The 27515-nt window shown below is 39.3% G+C and overlaps 1 protein-coding gene across 4 annotated transcripts; it reads left to right on the top strand.

Annotated features, from left to right (window-relative positions):
- The first annotated feature begins 1535 nt into the window (after positions 1–1535).
- Positions 1536–27515, top strand: tbca (tubulin cofactor a). 4 transcript variants are annotated; one of them, XM_057819693.1, is made up of 5 exons: positions 1536–1618; positions 1874–2074; positions 16714–16819; positions 23797–23883; positions 25888–27515. In XM_057819693.1, exons 2-5 carry the CDS (start codon positions 2022–2024, stop codon positions 25969–25971), a joined length of 330 nt encoding a protein of 109 aa, XP_057675676.1. In that variant the 5' UTR covers positions 1536–1618; positions 1874–2021; the 3' UTR covers positions 25972–27515. The 4 variants fall into 4 exon arrangements, with proteins under 4 accessions (XP_057675676.1, XP_057675678.1, XP_057675677.1 ...); XM_057819695.1 differs by having other exon boundaries at positions 1585–1618; positions 1965–2074; XM_057819694.1 differs by lacking the exon at positions 1536–1618 and adding an exon at positions 1781–1796.

Genomic DNA, 27515 nt, shown 5'->3' with positions numbered 1-27515 from the left:
CTGTTCGACTTTCCCTTTCACTTAATGACATGGACTCAACGAGTTGCCTTAATGCTGAGGTGCCTAGTGAGTCACCTTTGTGAAGGCTGGGTGAGGTTCTGCTGCTGCCAAGACGAACACTTAGGTCTACTATTCCTCCATCCGATGTGGCCGTTGCTCCTCTCTGCTCCTCATGACCCCTCTCGTCAGGGTGGGAGGAAAGGGCAGTCCTCTGTGGATGATGTGAAAGGATGTAGTCATCGAAGTGCTTGGGTGTGCAGTGTTGCCTCCTGGGTCGTTGAGCGTCCACTTGAGGGGAGGGAAATGAGTCCTCTTCTGACGACATGACCTCCAATAGTCAACAATCCGGCTCGAAGGACCTTTGTAGAAGATTCTACTCGTGACTGGTTTATCTGAAGTTGTTGACCATCAGAAGTGGCTCCGATTAGAGAGCACAGGAGTCGTCGGATGAACTGAACTTCTTTAATGGCTCACGTGCAGATGTGTATAAACGTACACAAGCAGTTTCTATTGAGTAACATAAAATATCTGATTAACATCCACAATCCAACTAATATTATCCATATTGAATCAAAACCTCCATCATTTCCATATTAAAGCACAACCTGCATTATTTAACAATAATAAACGAATTATAATGAACATTATCATATTTCCTCTCATCAAATGACAACATTCACAACTTACATCAAATATTCAAATGCTACATAATGAGCTACGATAGCATGCTAACGTTCGATAGCCGCTAAAACGAGCTAACAGCTACAAACCTACGAGTGAAACGAATGGCAAAAAACGACCACAAAACCACATTTATTATGAATATTCCGCCACTTAGGTCTGTGGGGAATGTACACAAACTATGTGCAGCGCTTACTATTAAGTCTAAATGTATACTCACATCGTCATGGACTTCTGCACTGCGTGTAAGAGCCGACTAAAGAAACCGGAAGCGCGAAACCGGAAGTAAGCGTGCGCGCATCGTTACCAAATAAAAGCGCGACTCTACACATAAAATAACTGAATTAAACGGCGAAATTACTAAACTATTTGAAGAATTCTTAACATGTAAAGTAGATTTGTTCAACATTAAGCTGCTATCAACAGCAGGAATACTACTTCGACTAGGGATACCCATTCGTCAGAACACCAGTGAAAGCGATACATCATTCAACTAGTTGTCAGTCGACATATTATCACAAACATAATGAAGATATTTTATAAAGTTTGAAAAGTTACCTAGTGTTGCTTTAAAGCATGTGGTTTTCATAAGTGTTCCCAGAGAATTTAAAGCTAGCGATGCTAAGCTACTTTTGGACCGTAAACGAGGTGACGTTAGACACGACTGTGGCTATGGTAGCATAAATTATCCGTAGCAGTGTTTATGTAACACTAAAATTATTGTTTTTTACTCTCTGGAATGTACAGTCAATTAAAAACTAAAAACAAGTGAGAAATGTATTTGTTGAACATTCATTCATTCATTTATTTCCCATGCCGCTTTTCCTCACGAGGGTCGCGGAGTTGCTGAACAAGTGTTGGTAATTGGTCGCAATTCTGAATCCTCTCAATTTACCTCGCGAAACAGTTTCCTTCCCTCCAACAAATTCACATTAAGGTAATAGTGAAACAAGTAAACATTATTGAGTCAATTTTCCATATTTTTGTTTCTGTATTTTTCAATCGCACTCACTTGCTGATATAAGATCATGAATCTTTGTTTACTAGCCACGCTGCTTTTGCCATCCAGAAATTATACCAGTACACCAAGTAATATATCACACCCAGCAATAAACGTTAGTCAAATTAAGGTGCAGCGTGTTTCATATGGCATAATGGTAATATAAATCATTTTATGGCTGTGTTTTCGTAGTTGCTATTCAGATTTACTACTTTCCTCCCACTGTGGTCGATTGCTCTACCATCAACTGGTCGTGACTGCAATCACCTGCTATCTCTGCTAGTTTGGCAACAAGACGCTTGCAAGCACATCTGTCCAATAAACCTCACCACCCGGAGCAATGACCGACCCAAGAATACGACAAATTAAGATCAAAACCGGCGTATTGAAGCGGTAAGTTATTTTTAACGAAGCTCACATTCGGGACTGTGACGCAAAGAAAGCTCGGCAACTAGTTAGCTTAGCCGCGCTCAGCGTCAAAACAGGCCGACGACGTGAGGTCATCTTCGGTTTAAGACTGTACGCGACTCCGGTGCTTCAGCAAGGCCTACCTTCGGAGAATGCGACAAAATAGCACTGCTGTTTCCGTATAATAATAATGATAATTCTATTTCCGTAACGTAGCGCTGCTTGCTATTTATTATGTCATCGTTTTTATAATTTTCTCTGTATTCTTGTCACGTGTTTACTATTTAGCCCCTGTGTTGCTAACGACAAGCTACATCCCCATTCATTGTGACGAAAAATGGTTTTTAAGCATTATTCTAACTGTTTACAACTTATTTTAAGTATGTCTTAGGCAGGTCGGCTCTTTTAGATTTGCAACAGACCTTATTTCGTATATTTATCACTTATCTAGACTTTTGGCTAACAAAATCAGTGGCCTACTTCAATACTTTTTTTTTAAATTCACTCTAGAGCAAAGTCTAAATCTAAAGCTAAGTCTAGGCAAAGTGGCGTTTCAGATTAGGTTTTGGACTCGTTATTACCCAATTTAGAGGTTTTATTTAATTTCTTTCAACTGCTAGTTCTCTAAGAGAAAGAGAGACTGGTTTGCTCAGTGGAAGGTTGACTCTCACTTGGTATGAGGAAGCACAACAGACCTACGGGCAGTGTTGTTAATAACTGCGTTATTTTCTTCAGTAGTGAGTAATTAATTACCTTTCACATTTTGGCAACCACCGTTACTGAGGCGGGAAAGTCGTGCGTTACTATGCGTTACAATGTTGGTTGACTGACGCGAGAGAAGTCTGAAAAAGACGGACTCACGGAGACGAGAGAGCAGAGCAGCAGTGTGGCGCAGGCAGGGGAGTGTGACGCTGTTGCAAACGCGATGCTACTTTCCTAGGTGGCTCTAATAATATCTGACTGTAGCTGATAGCCTACAAACTACGCCCACATAATGCTTCGGTAGATATCACATATATACAGAACTAGATGCAAATAACTGACATGGTGGCATTAGCAACTATTATAATAAAGAACTAGATGCGTTAGTAAACAGCCGCCATCTAAAAGAGCATATGACACGAGAAAAAAAGTCTTAAATTGCATTATTATGTGAATTAGAATCATATTTTGAGACGATTCGACTATATACAACAATTTAGCAAAGCGCAGATGACGAGAAATTAGTCTTTTAATCTGCCGGTTAGCCACGCCTACCATTATAGGGCTTTAGCGTCCCCAACAGGTGGATGACGTCAGCGGTAGACTGGGCTCATCGGTTTTACTATTCAGCCCATTGAGGGGGAATTATTCAGAACGAGGAAAACGCAACGAAGAGAGCCGCAAAATGTCATTGTTTCAGTCTCTCTACTCCAATATTTTTACAGGATATTCTTTTTATCCAAGTATTTTTCCCCAATAGCTATATAAATGGCTTGAGAAGGACCAGTCAGCCCGTCGAGGGGGAACTATTCACAACGAAGAAAACGCGACGAAGAGAGCGGCAAAATGTCATTGTTTCTGTCTCTTTACTTAAATATTTTTACAGGATATTCTTTTTATCCAAGTATTTTCCCCAATAGCTAAATAAATGGCATGGTCATGACAAATAACAGTCTTGTGCTGAATGGAATATGAAATAATAAAAATGCACTTATTCAGGACGACATGGCAAAATTACTCCATAATGGTCAAAACTGTCGACTTCACCTTTACTGTCGCACCTCCCGAACGATATTTTATGACACCTAAATCGGACATGTGTCATTTCCCTTCCCCGGCTTCGGAGAATGTAAACAAACCAGAAGGCGTGACAGCTAGCAGACATGCTAACCCGAACCGAGTGATGTTTCAAAGTCTTCGAAGCGGAAAATCACACATAACTATCCTGGATTATTTGACATGACGACCCGGTTGTCGATTGTCTTCGTGGCTCGGCAAACCGCCCGGCGGAGAGCAATTTACAGTTCGTTCCCCAGAGGAAGGTGGCTGGAGTTGTTGTGCAGCTAACGTGCTGCTGCTAATGAGCATTAAGAGAGCTTTTTACATGCCTATCAATGATCAAACGTAAGTAGTCCTTCATTTAAAGAAAGTTTGTAGTGTTTACTTTGTAATCGCTGTATTCGTTTTTGACATAATACAAAACAAGATGTTTACTCACTTCCTCGTAAGTCCAATGGTCCCACAGTAAATATCCACGGTGAATGGGAACCTTTTGAAACTCCAAAAAGGCGCATACGCCTCTCCCTCATACAGAATGATTTTTCTGCAGCCGTTTGGCTGGCGTGATGCGAAAAATAAACGTATTAATCCGCAAAATCGGCTGAATCCTTCGTCCTCATACACAACAGCACGCTGTAGCGTGAAGAGGACGTCTTCTACCATACACGTCACAGCGCCCTCCTACTCAATGCAAGACCGAAGCTGGAAGTCACTCATTTTCATGGCGCGGGATTAAAAAAACTAAATAAAAATAGCGATCGCTTCCACACACATCCAAGCGGCCCATATCATTCAGGGGCATAAAATACCGTGTGTATTATGAAATAAACATGCTTTTTCGTGTCACAGGCACTTTAAATGACCTCCACACATAGCAAAGTTTACTATCTAGTTATCGCAATATCCGCAATACCCCTGTGTCTAGTTAAGTTTAGGGTAAACAATTGGGCTTGGGCCAATTGTCCCAAAAACCCTTTAAACTTCACATTGTGTGACCTGTTTTTTTTTTTTTTTTTTTTTTGAGAAAAAAAACCCATGAAAATTATCACCGGTTACTTTGCTAAGTAACTAATTACTCTTACATTCACTTAACTGAGTTACTAACCCAATTACTTTTTGGGAGAAATAATTTGTAACTGTAATTAATTACTTTTTTAAAGTAAGATTAACAACACAGCCTACGGGTAATGTGCCCTGCGTTTACATAAAAAACAACAACATTTGCCTCACATTTTACGCCATGAAAATATGTGAGGTAGAATGAGAAAGTCGACATGAAAACAAAAATGGAAACCGTGTAAAATGAATCGAGTTTAATTTCATTTTCCAATGTGAAAAGCAAATCAAAAGGCAAAATGTTTTGTTGTAAATTCACACTCTTAGGTTTGTGAGAAGAGTCATGTTTTTTTTTTTAACATAATAACTTTGTGTACAAATTTGGCGGTCGTTTTGTACAGGTTTTTTCATAAAAAATTTTATCATTTGAGATGTAAACATGACAGAAACCTCACAGTCAAGGTTATTTCAACCAACCAGGTTTAATGTTGAATAATATAAGATATATTGCTCGAAATTTGAATGAAAAATTCAAAGATATGCTTATGCGGCCAGTCTTTGTTTAGTGGTCTGATGATGCTGCAGGCATAAAGATAAAAACATACACTTTGGCCTGTTTAAAACATGCTGTCTAAATGAGAAGAAATTTGAATGGAAATTCTCTTACGTTTTAAGCTCGCTAGCTTAGAAAAATCTTTTTATTTTATTATTTTTTTAATTCAAAATCGTTATATCTAATTCCAAAAGTTTCAGTGAATGAATAAATGCATTTTTAATATTTCATATTCCATTTAGCACAACACTTATTTGTCATGACCATACCATTTATTTAGCAATTGGGGGAATACTTGGATGAAAACAATATCCTGTAAAAATATTGAAGAAGAGAGATTGAAACAATCGTGACATTTTGCTGCTCTCTGTCGTATTTTCCTCATTTGAATTCTAGATCAGATGAACTCGCGACCCTGCCGACGTCATCATCCAGCTGGAGACGCGAGAGCGCAATAATGACAGGCGGAGCTAAACGGCAGATTAAAAGACTAATTTCTCATCATCCGCGCTTTGCCAAATTGTTGTATATAGTTGAATCGTCTCAAAATATGATTCTAATTTGATTCTACCCTAATTTTCGCACTATAAGGTGCACCTGACTATAAGCTGCAGCCCACCAAATTTGGCCCGAAAACGTCATTTGTTCATAGATAAGCCGCACTGGACTATAAACCGTAGCTATCCTCACTGTTTCATGGGAAATTTACACCAAAAGATAGTAACCGGTCACACTTAATTTGACAGCGGCATCATACGACTGTCATAAGACCAAATGAACCACCATGAATCTTTGAACCAATTGGCTGCAAAGCTGCATTCCTTCAAGAAGCTTTATTTTGCCATCACTGCTCCCTTGGTGGAGACAGGCAACCTCTGCTGCCACCTGCTGTAAACACTGTTGTCATTCAACATGCCTCTTAGCATGCATTGCATTGTACAGATGTAAATTTTAACCAAAATTCATGTTCCGTGCTAATTATTTCTTCAGTTACTGTTCCAGTTGTTTCATCAATTGTTAATTATTGTATTTGCTAACACTTTATTTGACAGTGGCGGCATAAGACTGTCATTAGACAATCATAATTATTGACATGACACTGTCCTGAGCATTAATGAATGCTTATAACAGATGTCATTTTGTGTTATCCGGCAAAAGATTTCACTTTTGAATGGATGTAAAAATTCAAGCTGGAAATAAATGAAGCTAGTGACATAATTTCCCGGATGATACTTAATAATATAAGTATTCAGTAATGCTCATGATAGTATCATGTCATAATTATGACTGTCTTATGACAGTCTTATGATGCCGCTGTCACATAAAGTGTTACCTATTAACTCAAATAAATCAACATTTAAGCCGCACTGGACTATAAGCCACAGGTATCAAAATGAAGGAAAAAAGTTACGGTAAAAAATTACGGTAATTCAGATAATAATGCTATTCACGATTTTTTATATGTTGTCACAGGCACTTTAAATTTGTAGGACTGGCTGTGAATTCTCATCTTTCAGTGCTTTTGAAGTCACGAGACATCCAAATCATTTTGACTGGGAGGGGCGAATGGAGTTTTTTAATCTTTCTTTTTTCTCCAATTGGCAGCCATAATGTTTCAACTGGTATTTGTTGTGACTAAATTGGTGATTTATTCCAATTAAAGTCAATGCTCTCTCCTTCTAGTAAAAATGTTGTTTGTTTGAAGCTTTTCTAGCTCTTGACCCGCTCTCACGTCTATATTTTCTTCACGGCCTAATTGACTGTCACAAATAGGAAAATATGGCGGATCGGTTCGAAAATGAGCTCCTGGTGTACAGCAAGCTGCCTTCGATCATGCGCCGCTGGTCCGTAATGCGCTATCGATCGGCATTCGATGAGGGTCGCGTTACTAACGCGTACCCCGACTCACTGATGAGGGCGGAGGCCTTTTGGAGGACAATGTCACCCCTTATTCACCTGTAGTATTGGAGGGGAACAAGTTTAGATTTGAGTCTGCTAACCTGTTTTCCGGGTTTAGCCACGTGTCGTTGGCTGGTTTTCCCGAGGGTAGGTCATTGGCTGTCGTTGACAGCGATGTGTTTTCAAATATCTTCATTCCAAAGACCATCTGCTTCCATCAAGGACTACAAAAATCTGAGAATATTTATTGTTTTAATCTCTTTAAATATTTAATTAAAAAAAATATACAAATGTAACTTTAAAAAAAAAAAAGAAAGAAAAGAATAAAATTAACACTTTTTTCTTTTTATTTAAAATAGATAAAATATTGTCAAAATCAGAATACTCGTATTAATCTTTTTTATTTAAAAAAATTACAAATTAAAAAGATAATATTTAAAGATTTTTACATATTTTTTAATTTAAAATGTAGTTTAAATAAACCTGAAAATATTAAGTTTTTTTTTTTTTTTTTAGGTAAAAAGTCTAAATAAATGTTTTATATATATATATTAGGGGTGTCAAATGATTAAAATTTTTAATCGAGTTAATTACAGCTTAAAAATTAATCATAATTAATCGCAATTAATTGCAATTCAAACCATCTATAAAATATGCCATATTTTTCTGTAAATTAATGTTGGGATGGAAAGATAAGACACCAGATGGATATATACATTCAACATACGGTACATAAGTACTGTATTTGTTTAGTATAACAATAAATCAACAAGATGGCATTACCATTATTAACATTCTGTTAAAGCGATCCATGGATAGAAAGACGTGTAGTTCTTAAAAGGTAAATGTTAGTACAAGTTATAGAAATGTTATATTAAAACCCCTCTTAATGTTTTCGTTTTAATAAAATTTGTAAAATTTTCAATCAAAAAATAAACTAGTAGCCCACCATAGTTGACGTCAATAATTACTTACACAATTATCATGGGTGCTGAAGCCTATAAAATCAGTCACACCCAAGGGTCAGCAGAGGGCGACAAAACTCCGTTAAAAAACAACAAGTATACATTTCACTGTCTTGTCATTTTAATCTGTTTGAGGGGGGCATTTGTGAGTTAATTGCGTCAAATATTTTAACGTGATTAATTTAAAAAATTAATTACCGCCCGTTAACACCATAATTTTGACAGCCCTAATATATATATTGTTTTCTTTTTTATTGAAATATTTTAAAAGCACAAAATTAAAAATTTACTTTTGTCTTTGTTTGAAATATTGTAGGAGTAAATTAGGGAAAGTTTACTGTTTTAATATCCCTTTTTTGAAAATTAATTTTAAAAAATTAAGTAAACAGAAAATAATAAAAGGAATATTTAGTGTTTTCTTTTTTATTAAAAGCAACACTAGGTAACTTTTCAGTTTTGGTCGATTCTAGCGACGCCGGTGGACAAAAGCGGTAGTGTATTGCCTTTAGGAAGACTGCGTTTCCCATGAGCAAAAGCGCACACCCGCACAGTGTTGTAAAATCAAGATCTCTCGGTTGCCTGCAGATGGATTAAACAACATTTCTGTTTTTAGCGGCTGTGTGAAAGATGAATAGTAATAAGATGATGAATCCAGTTGTGGCTAAACAATAGCATATGACGCTTAGCAACCGTGTGGCTAACCCCCCAACCCACCTGAACTCGCCAGCGTTGACGAGTTCAGTTAAGGGGGAGAGGGCATGCCAGCGAATGAAAGCCGGGCCAATGAGTATCCGTTTATCCTGGTAGCCTTCCTTTTTTTTCCTCCTCGGACAAAACCTTTTGTCTTTTGTTGCTCTGCCATCTGCAGAAAAGATGGTAAATGGTGTATGCAAAATACACATAAAACTTAGACTTTGGTCAAACTCTTAACTATTTTAGCAACTCGTTTAGCTCAACAAATACACTGGATGGCAATATTTAGTCACCATATACAAACAATGATGCTGGGAGCCATTATCAGGAGTCGTTTGTTGTGAAGACAACACTCAAATGAACATAAATCACAATGGACCCGCACTAAACAGGAAACTACAGCGTCAGTCGAGGGACAAAACACACTCATTAACTTGATCACTTATTAACTTATTCACTCCCAGCCATTTTCACTGGAGCAAGGCCCTTCGCTCCCAGCTGCTTTGCTGGATTTTGACTGATTTTGCAAGGCCACAGAAAATTCTGTTCTATTGCTATATAAACATGGAACCCACCAAAAGAAAGATTAAACTCTCTTCTTTCAGCAGGAAAAAAAGTAAGTTCATATCTTTTTCCATTCTTTAGAAATCAGCATTAGAAAATAGCCTAGTTTGAGCAATTTTCCAATTTCTGATGAAAAAACAGAAATTGAGCTTTTTGTGAAAGCATACATCTCAAACATAACATTGACTTTAACACAGCTATTTTTTGCTTTAGTGACATCCCAAATATCTGAATGTTTTCCTTTTACAAAATAACATAAAGAACAAGACAAATAGAGCTTTTGATAGCAAAGTAACAATTTATTTACACATAACTAATTGAGAGATGACGCTATTGTCGCCGCGACAGCCAGGTAAACTTTTCCTTCATCGCTGCCTGTCTCATAAAGATGGATTTTTTCGAGTCTCTGCGGGGTCTGCTCGGTGAGCAGCACGAACTCAACGCCATCTTCCACTGCACTGGTGGTCCCGGTCGTTCTGCTCGCTCGTCCAGCACCTGGCATCCCGGGCGTCCTCTCGGTTGTTCTGCTCGGTCGTCCGCCACCTGGCATCTGTCCGCCGGCGCTCCGACCGTGTGGCCCGGCCATTCGTTCCGTTGAATCGGGTTGCGGGTCTTACCAAATGCACTACTGCCCTCCAGTGGCCAGTTTTATTGCTTTAAAATGGATTTTCAGCTTTGTGCTTTGGAGCTCAGCTGAATCAGAACCCAGAGATGTCTCTAATGAAAAACAACGTAAAAGACGTATAAATACGTCTTTGGGACACTGAAACAATTAAAAATAGAACGTATTTATATGTTTTTGGGAGCAAATTAGTTCATTTAAAACTTGACACCTTGTGGTGTATTTAAATCACTACCTTACAGAGTTAAAGAGTGATACTATGAAGTACGGCAGCATGGCCATGTGACGTCAACATCAATGGCGAGCTGCTAGTTTATTTTTTCATTTAAAATGTTGCAAATTTTATTAAAACGAAAACATTAGGGTTTTTAATCAGGGTTGTTCCGATCATGTTTTTTTGCTCCCGATCCGACCCCGATCGTTTGAGTTTGAGTATCTGCCGATCCCGATATTTCCCGATCCGATTGCTTTTTTTTTTGCTCCCGATTCAATTCCAATCATTCCCGATAATTTTTCCCGATCATATAAATTTTGGCAATGCATTAAGAAAAAAAATTAATAAAACAGGGACGAATATATACATTTAACATACAGTACATAAGTACTGTATTTGTTTATTATGACAATAAATCCTCAAGATGGCATTTATATTATTAACATTCTTTCTGTGAGAGAGATCCACGGATAGAAAGACTTGTAATTCTTAAAGGATAAATGTGACTTAGTATTTTGTGACTAAATATTGCCATCTAGTGTATTTGTTGAGCTTTCAGTAAATGATACTGTAGCCATTTAACTGTTCTGCCCAAATGCATGATGGGAAGTGCAACCATGAATGTGCGTAGTGGCACCAATTGATATATCTTCTCTGCGTTGGGAAATCACATAGGGTGTTAAGAAAAAGATCCACTACCTTTCGTCCGCACATTGCTTCCCACGATACTTCTAATTGTTGAGAGAGGGATTGTAAGGCTTTAGCCAATTAAAAAAAGGCTCCAAAGGCTGCCAAAATTCTCTCTACTCATTTTATGCTGCCTTTTAGCTCTATATATACGTAAAAGGACGCCATTATAGATTGAAGTGAGTGGGTCGTGCAGCGCATGCGTTAATTGCGTTAAATATTGTAACGTTATTACCACCGTTAACGCGATAAATTTGATAGCCCGACTTGAAGCCAAAACTAAAGACTCTGAATGAGTGTTAGACATTTTGTCTGTAACTTTAAATACATTTAGAAAACGATTTAATTAAAAAATATATAAATATTAAAAAAGGCATGTCCGATATTTTTTTGCCGATTCCGATACTTTGAAAATGACGTGATCAGACCCACATCTTTAGTTTTAATATCTATTATATCTTTTAAGAACTACATGTCTTTTTTATCCGTGGTACCCTTTAAAATGTGTGGTTTCTTTTCACAAAATGCCTATTTCCTACCACCGCCATATTTCGTTTTTTTTTATTTATTTTTTTTATTGGGGTCTAGCTGCCCTGGCGAGGCGGATGCCCTTAATAAAATGACAACAGTAATTTGCCTTTGTCACGGCACTCCCGAGCGCCCACGACGCGCCGCCTCAAAAATACAGTGCGTCTTGAGACGGCGACGGAATATCAGCACGGGCTTTAATTCCTTTTTTTCCCTATTTTCCAGCGAGCTGCCTTTTCCATTAAGCCGGAGGTGGCAGGTCTATTTAGCCGACGGCGGTGCCGCCACGACCCCCGGCGCGCCAACTCTGAGAGAAATAAGGAATTAACATCAGCGCTGGGAAAAAGGGGAGGCATGGACATTTTGTTATTAAACTGTCCTTCACTTTTATTCAAATGATTCCCACTTTTGCGTGCGGGTTTCCATCCCAGGGAATCGTTAGCAATGGCAAATGTTTGTCATGTGTTTCGCAGATTGACTTCCATTTGCTTGGTAATTGATAAATAATCCAAATGGATCAATGTGCTCCAGCTCCGTTTTCACTAACAATCAAGGAAAAGAGGCCCATTTACTGGCTGACTTGCTCCAAATTAGAGGCCAAAGTGGTGATCAATTCATGTGCATGGGAAGAAGTCGCTTAAGCATTTTTTTTTAACATCAAAATAACAAAATGGTACAAATAACAAATTCTCTTGATTATTTTTTTTAAATTGTGTTATTTATTCTTTAAATATTTTGCATGAAAAAGGAAAACAAAATCGCAAATATTCTCTTATTCATGTAAAAAAATAACAACAAAATTCAGTTGACCCTCACAATACGAGCACTATCCGTTCCACGACCAAGTTCGTTACGTGCTCATATTGTGAATGTATTTTCTCTAGTGCTGCAACGATTAATCGATTAACTCGAGTATTCGATTAGAAAAAAATATTCAAATTAAATTTTATTGCTTCGAGTATTCGTTTAATTAAAGTGGGTTTTAATGGTTTATTTTAATAATATGTTTGCATTTAGTTTTATTGACTGCCCTCTGGTCTGCCTAATTTCGCCAATCCAACTGCTCCCTGTTAAGACCAACATAAACTAAGTATTTGTTTGAGATGTTTTTTATGCATTCATAATTTAGTATATAGGCATATTTAGCCATTTTTTTGTGGGAATGCGCGAACCATTTGTTAAAAGCGTTGTAAAAAAACGTTAGCATTTTATAGTATTTAAGCTAGCGTACTTTTGCTATGTAAGTTAGCCAATTGTTCTTTTGTTGTACTAAGATCCGCATTTATTTTTTCATAGCGTTTAAGGCTCAGCTCAGGTATTTTAATTTTTCATGTTCCTTATCCGATTACTCGATTATTCGAACTAACTAGTTCATCGATTAATCTACTAGTAAAATAATCGATAGCTGCAGCCCTAATTTTCTCCATAAGAAATAATTAACTTCCAGTTAAAGCATGCAACATTTCCCATGTTACCCCTAAATTCTTTCAAGGCGTCATTTTTAAGGCTAAATAATCTGGAAAAAAATTCAAGTATAAAAACTCGGGGTGTGACAATATTAGTGCTGCAACGATTAATCGTTTAACTTGAGTAATTCAATTGGGAAAAAAAGCTTTGAATCAACTTTTGCTGCTTCGAGTATTCGTTCCATTAGAGTGGCGTTGTAATGGTTTGTTTTGAAAGTGTTTGCATTTAGTTTTATTGATTTGGGAAGATACACTGCAGGCGGCACGGTGGCTGAGTGGTTAGCACGTCTGCCTCACAGTTCTAAGATCAAGGGTTCATTCCCGGGCTTCGGCCTTCCTGTGTGGAGTTTGCATGTTCTCCCCGTGCCTGCGTGGGTTTCCTCCGGGAACTCCGGTTTCCTCCCACATCCCAAAAACATGCATGGTAGGCTGATTGGACACTCTAAATTGTCCGTAGGTGTGAGTGTGTGCGTGAATGGTTGTGTGTCTCCTTGTGCCCTGCGATTGGCTGGCAACCAATTCAGGGTGTCCCCTGCCTACTGCCCGAAGTTAGCTGGGATAGGCTCCAGCACCTCCGCGACCCTCGTGAGGAATAAGCGGCATGGAAAATGAATGAATGAAAAAGATACACTGCCCCCTAGTGGAAACAGTGAATATGACATAGCTCATTTAACATGGCTGAATCCAGCTGCTGCCTGTTAAGACCAACACAAGGGAAGTTTTTGTTTGAGCTAATACAGTGGTATGAAAAAAATATCTGAACATTTTGGAATTTCTCACATTTCTGCAAAAAATCACAATCAAATGTGATCTGATCATTGTCAAAATCACACAGATGTAAAACCAGTTTCTGCTTTAACTGAAACGACCCAAACATTTATAGGTTTTCATATTTTAATGAGGATAGCATGTAAACAATGACAGAAGGGGGGAAAATAAGTAAGTGAACCCTCTGCCTAAGGACACTTAAAGAACAATTGAAAGTTTGAAACCTATTTTTATCAAACAATTTAAGTCGGCGTCTCCGCTCGTCTCCGTGGCTGTTGCGTGCCCGGTGGGGCTCGCGTGGGGCTGGATGTGATTGGGCGCGCTCGGGCGGGGGTTCCCGGTGCCGGGATTGGCGATGGGGCGGCGTAAGGTCGGTCGCCAACGGGCTTACACTCACAAGGGATTCACACGATTACTGGGTTCTAGATCACAGAGATGATTTGTGTACACTCTACCCCTTTCTATCACTTAGCTTATAGACTCCCCCACCTCCTTCCCCCTCTTTCCCTGGTCAACAGGCCCCCCACATGGTGTCAACCGGAAATACATTTAGCTGACGATAGCACCAACATATTAGTAGTTAGTGTAGTCAGGCGTTCAATGTATTTCTTGTTGTTGTTTGTGTTTCTTTTCTTTCTTCTCTTGTGTTTCTTTTCCTCTATTCCCCCGTATCTCGTCCTGTTCGCTGCTTTGTAATAATAAACGAGGTATGTTGAATGATCACAATGGGAGTATGTCAGACTCTCAATGTGAAAATGTGAAACATTAAAACTGTTCAGACTATCCGGGCACTTAAACTTCCATTCTCCGTGTCAAACAGCTGAACAGGACAGGTTTTATTTATTTTTTTTTTTTTTAAGTCAGGTGTGTGCACAATCACTGATGAGAGGTTCAAAGCTGCCCTGCCCACTATAAAACACACACCTGGTCAGAATTGTCTTGATGAGAAGTATTGTCTGATGTGCATCATGGCTTGGTCAAAAGAGCTGTCTGAAAACCTGCGGATTGTGGATTTGTATAAAGCTGGGAAAGGATACAAAACCATCTCTAAAAGTCTTGATGTTCATCAATCAACAGTCTGAGAAGTTGTCTACAAATGGAGAGAGTTTGGCATGGTTGCTTCTCTCCCAAGGGGTGGCCGTCCATCAAAGACGACACTAAGAGTTCAGCGCAGAATACTCGAGAGGTAAAATGGAACCCTAGAGTGTCTGATAAAGACTTACAGAAATCACTAGCACAGTCGAATATCTCTGTGCACACATCAACTATATGTAAAACTATGGACAACATTGGTGTTCATGGGAGGACTCCACGGAGGAAGAGGAAGCCTGTACTATCTAAAAAAAAAAATGTTGCTCGTTTAATGTTTGCAAAAAGGCATTTGGACACTCCACAGAAGTTTTGGCAAAATATTTTGTGGACTGATGAAGCCAAATTTGAATTGTTTGGGAGGAAAAATGGAACGGCTCATCAACATCAACACCTCATCCCCACCGTGTAGCATGGTGGAGGGAGCATCATGATTTGGAACTGTTTAGCTGCTTCAGGGCCTGGACAACTTGCAGTCATTAATGGAAGAATGAATTTAAAAGTTTATCAGGATATTTTGCAGGAAAACCTGAGGCCGTCTGTCAGACAGTTGAAGCTAAAAAGAGGATGGATGCTGCAACAAGACAATGGTCCAAAACACAAAAGTAAATCCATTTCAGAATGCTTTCAGAAGAACAAAATACACGTTCTGGAGTAGCCAAGTCAAAGTCCAGACTTGAACCCCATTGAGATGCTGTGGCATGACCTAAAAACAGCAAATCATGCCAGACATGCCAGGAATCTGACTGAACTACAGCAGTTTTGTAGAGAAGAATGGCCCAAGATTAGTCCTGATCGATGTGCCAGACTGATCTGTTGCTACAGGAAGCGTATGGTTGAAGATATTGCTGCCAAAGGAGGGGCCACAAAATATTAAATGTGATGGTTCACTTACTTATTTCCCCCCTTCTGTCATTGTTTGCATGCTATCCTCATTAAAATATGAAAACCTATAAATGTTTGGGTGGTTTTAGTTAAAGCAGACAGACACTGTTTTTTCATCTGTGTGATTTTGACAAAGATCAGATCACATTTGATGGTGATTTTATGCAGAAATGTGAGAAATTCCAAAAGGTTCAGATACTTTTTCATACCACTGTATGTTTTTAATCCATTTGTAATTTATAGGTATATCAAGCTGTTTTTTTTTTTGGGGGGGGGGGGGGGGGGGATCATGTGTTTGAACGATTTTTAAGAGCTTTGTTGAACAATGTTAGCATTTTATAGCATTTAAGCTAGCAGACGTTTGCTATTCAAGTTAGCCAATTGATCTTTTGTAGTACGTAGATTCTCTTTTTTTTTTTTTACGCTGTTTGAGGCTAAACTCAGGCATTTAAATTTATTTTTAAATGAAAGTGCAATTTTGCATAGTTTGAAGAAACACTCTGTGGAATTTTATTTTGTATTCGCATGAAATGCTCTTTTGAAAGTGCAATCTTAGCAAGCCTTTGTTTTACATCTCCTAAATTTTATCCTGCCACACATTAAATGTTCCTAATCCGATTACTCGATTATTCGAACTAACTACTTGATAGATTAATCGACAACTAAAATAATCGATAGCTGCAGCACTAGGTAGTCTTTATGGGGTAAAGTTTTTTTAAACATGCTCACTCAATGCCAGCTCGTCCGCGTTCAAATGGATTTGACGTCTATCGCTGTCAATGGCAGCTCTTGGGTTCATCTACGATGAGTTGACAAGTTTTTCCCAAACATACTCATGCCGCCATGCAGTGCTTTTGTCTTATTTTGTGCGCAGGCTAATCAAGGAGGAGGCGTCATACAGGACGGAGGCAAATAAGCAAGAGGAGAAAATTGAGCAGCTTAAGGCAGAAGCAGCCGACAATTTCCTCATCAAGCAACACGTATGTGAAACAATGAAATCATTGGATGCCCTTGACGACAATAGACGCCCGAATGCATTGGAAGTCTGTTGTCCAAGTCGAAATGAATTAGACATCTATTGATCCAATTCATCTCACAGAAGGGTAGAATAGACAAAACTGTACTCAAGTGTAGGCATCTGCCAGTATGAGATTCTGACGGTATGATAACTAGAGGCGTGCGAAATTTCCAATTTTTAGATTATTCGCAATTCGGCCGTGGAAGATTCGAGAATGATTCACAAATATCCAAATTCCGATTATTGAATTATACCAGGTAAAGCAGAGCTAAAACACAGTCAGCGCGGTCTTCAGGACACAATGAGGAACGGACCGAGAGTAAATATCATGTTTAACTCATGTCGCTAGATTTAAAAAAAAACAATCATACCTGACTGCGGCTGACAGCCGCTACAAACAACTAGAGGTGTGCAAAATTTCCGATTCTTAGATTTTTCGCGATTCGGCCGTGGAAGATTCGAGAACGATTCACAAACATCCAAATTCCGATTATTGAAATATGCCAAGTAAAGCGGAAGTACTACACACTCAGCGCGCCGCGCGGTCAATGAGCAACAGAGCGAGAGTAGCTAAACATCATGCTTCTCATTACCCGGCCCCTCGGGTAATGCCAATGCTCAACTCACGGCTCTAGCTCAACTCATGCCACGAGATAAAAAAACACAACCACATACCTGACTGCTGCTGAAAAGCTGCTACAAAAGTACGTCATCCACATAATGTTACGGTAGATATCATTTATATAGGACTAGATACACTACGGTAGCGGTAGCGTTTGCAGCACATCTACAAAAAGCTAGATGCGGACGTAGTAAACGGCCGCCATCTTAAAGCAGTACACTTGTAGCGAACCTTCCAAACAAACCTAATTAACTTTTTATCTAAAATACTTCTAAATTGGTAAAATATTGACTTGAATCTATCTTTAAAATAGTTTTTAAACTTTCACATGTCGAAAGTAGACAAAAGGGAAATTATGGATTAACGGGAGCAATTTTAACAACTTTAACGGTTGATTCACAACATTAAATTAATTGAATGTAGTTTAAAGCTGCTGATACAGAATGGGGACTGGAGTTTTTTATTTACTGTTATTTTTGTATATTTGTTTACTGCTATATGTTAACTTGATACTGAAATAGTAGTTTGGTTTAGCCTGAGAGTATTTTTAAACAATTTTGGAACTAATGTACAAAACTTTAAAAAAAAATAAATAAAAAATAAAAAAAAAAAGGGGGGGGGGTGCATCAATAATCGTTTTAGAATCGAATCGGAGCATCTGAATCGTAATCGTAATCGATTCGTTAGGTGCCCAAAGATTCCCAGCTCTACAAACAACGCCCAGTTGCTAGTTGCTACAAACATACGGCTACAGTAGATATCATATATATGTAGAACTAGATGCAAAATGACAGACGACGTCAGTGTTAAAATATGTATTATTGAACAGAGATGCAAAATGACGGACTTTCCGGCGCAAGTAAACAGCCGCCATCTTAAAGCAGTAGACCTCTCTAGAAGGCTCTGTTGTAGCGAACCTAATTAACTTTTTATCTAAAATACTCCTAAATCGGCAGAATCTTGTCTTGAATCTATCTTTAAATGATGAAATAGTTTTAAAACTTTGACAAAAGTAGACAGAAGGGAAATTGTGGAATAACGGGAGAAATTTTTACAACTGAAACAGTTGATTCACAACATTAAATTAATTGAATGTAGTTTAAAGCTGCTGATACAGAATGGGGACTGGAGTTTTTTTATTTACTGTTATTTTTGTATATTTCTTTACTGTTATATGTTACCTTGAAACTCAAATAGTACTTTGGTTTAGCCTGAGAAGATTTTTGAACAAGTTTGGAACTAATGTACAAAACATTTATTTAAAAAAAAAATGGAGGGGGCGGCCACTTTATTAGGTACACCTGTCCAACTGCTCGTTAACACTTAATGTCTAATCAGCCATTCACATGGCGGCAACTCGGTGCATTTAGGCGTGTAGACATGGTTTAAGACCATCTCCTGCAGTTCAAACCGCGCATCAGTATGGGGAAGAAAGGTGATTTGAGTGACTTTGAACGTGGCATGGTTGTTGGTGCCAGAAGGGCTGGTCTGAGTATTTCACAAACTGCTGATCTGCTGGGATTTTCACGCACAACCATCTCTAGGGTTTACAGAGAATGGTCCGAAAAAGGAAAAATATCCGGTGAGCGGCAGTTCTGTGGGCGGAAATGCCTTGTTGATGCCAGAGGTCAGAGGAGAATGGCCAGACTGGTTCGAGCCAATAGAAAGTTACCGGTGACTCAGATAACCACCCGTTACAACCAAGGTAGGCAGAAGAGCATTTCTGAACGAACAGTACATCGAACTTTGAGGCAGATGGGCTACAGCAGCAGAAGACCACGGCGGGTGCCACTCCTTTCAGCTAAGAACAGGAAACTGAGGCTACAATTTGCACAAGCTCATTGAAATTGGACAATAGAAGATTGGAAAAACGTTGCCTGGGCTGATGAGTCTCGATTTCTGCTGCGAAATTCGGATGGTAGGGTCAGAATTTGGCGTCAACAACATGAAAGCATGGATCCATCCTGCCTTGTATCAACGGTTCAGGCTGGTGGTGGTGGTGTAATGGTGTGGGAAATATTTTCTAGGCACTCTTTGGGCCCCTTGGTACCAATTGAGCATCGTTGGAACGCCACAGCCTACCTGAGTATTGTTGCTGACCATGTCCATCCCTTTATGACCACAATGTACCCAACTTCTGATGGCTGCTTTTAGCAGGATAATGCGCCATGTCATAAAGCTGTAATCATCTCAGACTGGTTTCTTGAACATGACAATGAGTTGACTGTACTCAAATGGCCTCCACAGTCACCAGATCTCAATCCAATAGAGCATTTTTGGGATGTGGTGGAACGGGAGATTCACATCATGGATGTGCAGCCGACAATTCTGCACCAACTGTGTGATGCCATCATGTCAATATGGACCAAACTTTCTGAGGAATGCTTCCAGCACCTTGTTGAATCTATGCCACGAAGAGTTGAGGCAGTTCTGAAGGCAAAAGGGGGTCCAACCCGTTACTGGCATGGTGTACCTAATAAAGTGGCCGGTGAGTGTATTTCATGGTATTGAAATTACAGCTCTAAAATGTGAGATAACTGGGAATAAAAATAACTTTTTAAGGACCTTTTTAAGAATGGGGACTGGAGGGTGTGTTCCAATTATAGAGGGATCACACTCCTCAGCCTTCTCGGTAAAGTCTATTCAGGGGGGCTAGAGAGGAGGGTCCGTCCAGAAGTCGAATCTCGGATTCAGGAGAAGCAGTTTGGTTTTCGTCCTGGCTGTGGAGCAGTGGACCGGCTCTACACCTTCGGCAGGGTCCTCGAGGTGCATGGGAGTTCGCCCAACTAGTCTCCATCTGTTTTGTGGATCTGGAGAAGGCAGGGAGTCTTGTGGCGGGGGGTGCTCCGGAAGTATGGGCTACCGAGCCCCTTGGTAAGGGCTGTTCGGTCCATATATGACTGGTGTCAGAGTTTGGTCCGAATTGCTGGCAGTAAGTCGAATTGGTTCCCAGTGAGGGTTGGACTCCGCCAAGGCTGCCCTTTGTCACCGATTCTGTTCAGAATTTTTATGGACACAATTTCCAGGCGCAACTTGTGTGCGTGTCTCATTTTATGTTACGCCCTTAGCAGCCGTCCGTGGGACGTAACAGTGGGATTATGGGAAGCATGAGCGGGCATTCCGCGCTTGCGTTAAATGTGTCAAATATTTTAACGTGACTAATTCCAAAAAATTAATTACCGCCTGTTAACGCATTTCATCAGAAACTCGTTCGGTACGACCCCCCTACCGAACCGAGGACCCCGAACCGAAACAGTTCAATACAAATACATGTACCGTTACACCTTTACAATTAAGCGATGGTTATGAGGTAGATATCCGTGACTTTTTTTGCAGACGCCATTTTTTTCATTGTGATGACATTTGTTTAAAAGTTTAAAACATGCGAGTGAATAATTTTTTAAAGTCATTTTTTTATTTGAACGAAACATTAGACATCAATTAATGATTCTAAGCTAAAAATGACGGACATTTTGAATAATAAATATAATTAATTATCTTCGTTTTATGGCTGGGTTGAAACAAAAGCGGTTGCACAACGCCTGTAAACGGGGTTTCCAGGATAAAATGGACAAATTCAGAGTATTTCGGGGGCTTCATGCGCCATGAATCTGCTATGGCAGCATATAGACATATTGTTCTATCAAGCACAACAGTTGTTTTAGCTTAAAACAAAGCAGTTTTTTAAAGAGGGGTGCAAGAGCAGAAACTGCTTTTTCAGCCTTGTCTGTGTTTCCCGTCATATGCATCTCCCCCGCACCCCTCCATTTTGACTGAAGTAATGAGTCTCGAGAAACGTAGCAATCTAGCGGTCTCTCAAGTGGCTTTCAAATGGACCTTTTCCCCGTTTGTTTTTGTTTTTTTTTACCCCCAATTCCCCGAGTTTTTATTCCTCCAACGGCCACGATGTTTACCACCAGCATTAAAATTCCGGGCGTGTGCGTGTTTTGTTTGTTCATTCATAGCGCGACGGTCGGGGGGCCGAGTGGCGGCACGCTTGGCTGCCGTTAATGGCAAGTCGGGAGGCCAGATGGATGATGGTTGGAGATGATGCTTCTCAGGCAGGATGGATTAGAGATTTTTTTATTATTTTTTTATAGAATCAATATGTGGCTAAGTGTCATCTTTCATCCCGCCACTGATGGGATCATTCCATCGCGGGCAGAGGGCACCGTGACTTTTCTCACCGGCGCTTAGCCCCGAGACGTCGACGGTAACGGGTCGTGTCCACCCGCTATCACACGTGTAGTTCACGTTATCCCATTTGAATCGCTCCAGAGGTTCAAAAGTTGCAAAAAACTGACAAAAGAGACATTTTAAATTTTTGTTTTTAAACTGGAAAACGTTCAACAAAACAATCTTTTTGATTTAGTCAGCTAGCTTAATGCTAACATGGAATGCGAAATGCCAGAGACAGCCTAATGGGAATTAGCATGGATGTTTATGCTGATTAGAAAGGACGAGTGAGGAATGGCGGTTTTTAAAAAAAAAAAAAAAAAAAAAAAGGGATATATGTGATAGATTGAGACAGAAAAAATGTACGTAAATTGAGGAAAAAAGTTAGGATTGGGTCAAACAAGTTGGGAAAAAGTTAGGTATTAGGCATGGACTTCATAATGTGTTGACGGGGCGTGGGGCCGATAAATAGGGGCCTGCATTGTTGGCGAAGCCGTCAAAGCTGATCGAGTGGAATCACAGACAAATAGCTTTTTTAGTTAAAATTTCTGGTGAATAAATGCTTACATCCCTGAATTCTTTATAGATATGGATGTAAAACATTCTCGATTCTTGGTTAAAATAAAAAAAAAAAAAAAACATGCAGTTAGCGATTATTTTACGTAAATATGTCGAAGTACAATGCTAGTCTGTTAGCAAACGTAGCTAGCGACCGCCTGATGTGAACAGCTTTTCCGGTGAAAATTCTTGTGAATAAATGCTTAAGTCCCTGAATTCTTTATAGATATGGACGTAAAACAGTCTTGATTCTTGTTTAAAAGCAAAAAAAAAATGTGCAGTTAGCGTTTATTTTGCGTAAATATGTCGAAGTATAATGCTAGTCTGTTAGCGAACGTAGCTAGCGGCCACCTGATGTAAAAAGAGATTTTTCCGTTGAAAATTCTTGTGAATAAATGTTTAAATCCCCATATTCTTTATAGATATGTACGTAAAACAGTCTTCATTCTTGGTTAAAAGGGGGAAAAAAAGTGCAGTTAGTGTTTATTTTACGTAAATATGTCGAAGTACAATGCTAGTCTGTTAGTGAATGTAGCTAGCGGCCGCCTGATGTAAACAGAGCTTTTTCCGTTGAAAATTCTTGTGAATAAATGCTTTAAATCTCCAAATTCTTTATAGATATGTACGTAAAACAGTCTTCATTCTTGGTTAAAAGCAAAAAAGACATGCAGTTAGCGTTTATTTTACATAAATATGTCGAAGTACAATGCCAGTCTGTGTGTGAATGTAGCTAGCGGCCACCTGATGTAAACAGAGCTTTTTCCGTTGAAAATTCTTGTGAATAAATGTTTAAATCCCCAAATTCTTTATAGATATGTACGTAAAACAGTCTTCATTCTTGGTTAAAAGGGGAAAAAAAAGTGCAGTTAGCGTTTATTTTACGTAAATATGTCGAAGTACAATGCTAGTCTGTTAGTGAATGTAGCTAGCGGCCGCCTGATGTAAACAGAGTTTTTTCCGTTGAAAATTCTTGTGAATAAATGCTTTAAATCTCCAAATTCTTTATAGATATGTACGTAAAACAGTCTTCATTCTTGGTTAAAAGCAAAAAAGACATGCAGTTAGCGTTTATTTTACGTAAATATATCGAAGTACAATGCTAGTCTGTTTGTGAATGTAGCTAGCGGCGCCTGATGTAAACAGAGCTTTTCCGGTGATAATTCTTGTGAATAAATGCATAAATCCCTGAATTCTATATAGATAGAGATGTAAAACAGTCTCGATTCTTGTTTAAAAGCAAAAAAACTAGAAACACGCAGTTAGCATTTATTTTATGTAAATATGTCGATTTTACGTAACAAATCACTCCTGAGACAATCCTTCCTGTTTGTATGCGATACAAACAAATTGTGAATAAGTGAGTGATTAGGTAAAAATCATCATGTGAATAAGGGACTGAGTAAAAATATGAAGAATGGAGGATCAGTTTGTAAAAAATGCTAACAAGTGTTGGGTTCTGTAACGGTAAAAGGTTTCCCAAAACTTTTTGAGAATCTTTGAATTTGCAAAAACAAAACCACAATTATGTGTGAGTCTGTTCTAACGGCTGGACGCAAATGAACATAGAGTATCCTGTTTTTCAGACGGCCAGTTTGCAGGAGACTATCATGATGATCCCGGACAGCCGGCGTCGCATGACCGTTGCCCGCGCTGACCTGCAGCAGCTACTGGTGTGTTGGCTGGATTGTTTGACCATGTGACTTTAAAATGTCCCACATTGTGAACCTATGACAGAAAATACAGTGGGGCAAATAAGTATTTAGTCAACCACTGATTGTGCAAGTTCTCCCACTTGCAAATATTAGAGAGGCCTGTAATTGTCAACATGGGTAAACCTCAACCATGAGAGACAGAATGTGGGGGGAAAAAAAACAGAAAATCACATTGTTTGATTTTTTTTAAGAATTTATTTGCAAATCATGTTGGAAAATAAGTATTTGGTCAATACCAAAAGTTCATCTCAATACTTTGTTATGTACCCCTTGTTGGCAATAACGGAGGCCAAACGTTTTCTGTAACTCTTCACAAGCTTTTCACACACTGTTGCTGGTATTTTGGCCCATTCCTTCATGCAGATCTCCTCTAGAGCAGTGATGTTTTGGGGCTGTCGTTGGACAACACGGACTTTCAACTCCCTCCACAGATTTTCTATGGGGTTGAGATCTGGAGACTGGCTAGGCCACTCCAGGACCTTGAAATGCTTCTTACGAAGTCACTCCTTTGTTGCCCTGGCTGTGTGTTTGGGATCAATGTCATATTGAAAGACCCAGCCATGTCTCATCTTCAATGCCTTTGCTGATGGAAGGTGATTTTCACTCAAAGTCTCTCGCTACATGGCCCCATTCATTCTTTCCTTTACACAAATCAGTCGTCCTGGTCCATTTGCAGAAAAACAACCCCAAAGTGTGATATTTCCACCCCCATGCTTCACAGTGGGTATGGGGTTCTTCGGATGCAATTGAGTATTCTTTCTCCTCCAAACACGAGAACCTGTGTTTCTACCAAAAAGTTCTATTTTGGTATACTCTGACCATAACACATTCTCCCAGTCCTCTTCTGGATCATCCAAATGCTCTCTAGCGAACCGCAGACGGGCCTGGACGTGTACTGGCTTCAGCATGGGGACACGTCTGGCAGTGCAGGATTTGAGTCCCTGGCGGCGCATTTTGTTACTGATATTAGCCTTTGTTGCTGTGGTCCCAGCTCTCTGTAGGTTATTCACTAGGTCCCCCCGTGTGGTTCTGGGATTTTTGCTCACCGTTCTTATCATTTTGACGCCACGGGGTGAGATCTTGCATGAAGCCCCAGATCAAGGGAGATTATCAGTGGTCTTGCATCTCTTCCATTTTCTAATAATTGCTCCCACAGTTGATCTCTTTACACCAAGCGTTTTACCTATTGCAGATTCAGTCTTCCCAGCCTGGTGCAGGTCAACAATTTTGTCTCTGGTGTCCTTCGACAGCTCTTTGGTCTTGGCCATAGTGGAGTTTGGAGTGTGACTGACTGAGATTGTGGACAGGTGCCTTTTATACCGATAATGAGTTAAAACAGGTGACCATTAATATGGAGCCTCGTTACACCTAGACCTCTTTGACAGCCGGAAATATCTTGCTTGTTTGTAGGTGACCAAATGCTTATTTTCCACTCTAATTTGGAAATAAATTCTTTAAAAATCAAACAATGAGATTTTCAGTTGTTTTCTTTTTTCCCACGTTCTGTCTCTCATGGTTAAGGTTTACCCATGTTGACAATTACAGGCCTCTCTAATCTTTTCAAGTCTTTGGTTGTATGGGGGACGGGAAACTGATAAGCATATGCTTCATCCCGTCCGCCTTTGTCTTCCTCTTCGGTTCCTTCGGGCAAATCATATCACATTTTGTAATTGTCAATGATACCGATGATGATGACAATAAAATTCCATTCCATTTCCATTCCAAGTAGGAGAACTTGCACAATTGGTGGTTGACTAAATACTTATTTGCCCCACTGTATGACGCATTCTCTCGTCAGACGAAAACTGGCATTGGTCATGTTTTTTTTTTTTTTTTTTTTGCTTTTTATGTTTTTCATCGTCATGCAAAAATTGTCCATCAATGAAATGTTCTCGTCGTTGTCATTGTTGACGAAAACAAACATTTTAAACACAAATGTTTGTTTTCTTGTGCTTAACTCAGGAAGCCGAGGAGGAATTATCGGAGTCCGCCGAGTACCAGGAAGCCAAAAGTCTCTTGGACTCCGTCCCGTTGGAGGCTTCATAGATATGGTATATTAGGCTAGATGTCTTACGCGCGAGTTGAGTATTTCAGTGGTGTCAATAACATGAATAGCGCCAGTCAGAGAAGTTCTGACTTAAGATGGCCACCAGTTAGCTACACTGCCAACTCTGCCTTAAGACATCTTGCCTTTATATATGTATTTATCAATTGGAGAGATGATGCCCAAGTTGTCATCATAAGCTCATGTCAAACTATTCATTCCTTTGTTTTTTGCATATGGAGGAGGGTGGGGACACACCATTCTTTACACTGCCGTTGCATACTTTTTTTTTTGTTGTCGGCAAATTATCTTGTGTTGATGACGTCAATACACCGCAGACTGACTTGAACAATCTCTTGTCTGTCTGGTTCTTTGCAACATCTCATCATTGATAGCAATGTGAAAAACCTTTCGAAACGAATTTGGAGGGGTTTTTAGCGGCATAATTGAAGGGAGTGGTCATTAAGTGATGACCATAGACATTCAGTCAGTCCAGACCCAATAGTAATTGGACGTTTATCGCCGTCAATGGCAATGAAACATCAGTGACAGTGAAAGATTTATCATTAAAATCATGCTAATAATTGATTAATTGTTTGAGTAGTTTTGTTATTCATTCAATTTTTAACCCTTACGGTAACAGTAGTTGGCAGGCCATGGCATTGACTGGATGAGTCATCTTGGAAAATGACAAACATTTTCAATTGAAGGGATAAGAAAGCTGTCTAAAATTTCAATGTAAACTTGTCCATTTATTGAAGATTTAACCACAGCCATCTCCCCAGTGCCTTTGCCTGACATGCAGCCCCATATCATCAAGGACTGAGGGAATTTTGATGTTTTCTTCAGGCAGTCACCTTTGTAAATCTCACTGGAACAGCACCAAACCAAAGTTCCAGCATCATCACCTTGTCCAATGCAGGTTCTTGACACCTTGTCCAATGCAGATTCTTGACAAGAGCCAAGATCTAAACCCTATTGAAAACCTGTGGTGGAAATTGAAAAAAAATGGTCCACAGCAAGGCTCCAACCTGCAAGGATGATCTGGCAACTGCGATCAAAGAGAGTTGGCACCAAATTGATGAAGAATACTCATCAGGTCCATGCCTCAGAGACTGCAAGCTGTCATAAAAGCCAGAGGTGGTGCTACTAAATACTAGAGATGTATTTTGATTGTTATTTCTTTGTTTGTTTCTAATGATTCAATATATTTTTCCTCAGAATGGAGTGAGTCGATATTTATTTCCCTGCACTTCCTCTATAAAAGTAACATTTACTGACCACCACAATGTTTTTTATTCATTTCTTTTAGTGTTTCTAAATGCTAGAGAGTTGCACTTTTGAACTAATTCATTATTTTTTCCAAGCTTATTATCTTAGATTGTTCTACATGATAAAATTACTAAGTGAGTGCTCGTCCATATCTATGAAGAATTCTGGATATTTAAGCATTTTGTTCACAAAAATTTTCACCGGAAAAGCTTTCTGTCTACATCAGGCGGCCGCTAGCCTCGTTCACTACAACTACAGTGGGGCATATAAGTAT

The sequence above is a fragment of the Corythoichthys intestinalis genome, chromosome 17, assembly GCF_030265065.1.
Source record: "Corythoichthys intestinalis isolate RoL2023-P3 chromosome 17, ASM3026506v1, whole genome shotgun sequence".
Lineage (NCBI taxonomy): Eukaryota > Metazoa > Chordata > Actinopteri > Syngnathiformes > Syngnathidae > Corythoichthys > Corythoichthys intestinalis.
The sequence above is the reverse complement of the archived record's forward strand: the minus strand, read 5'-3'. Positions and strand labels throughout refer to the sequence as shown.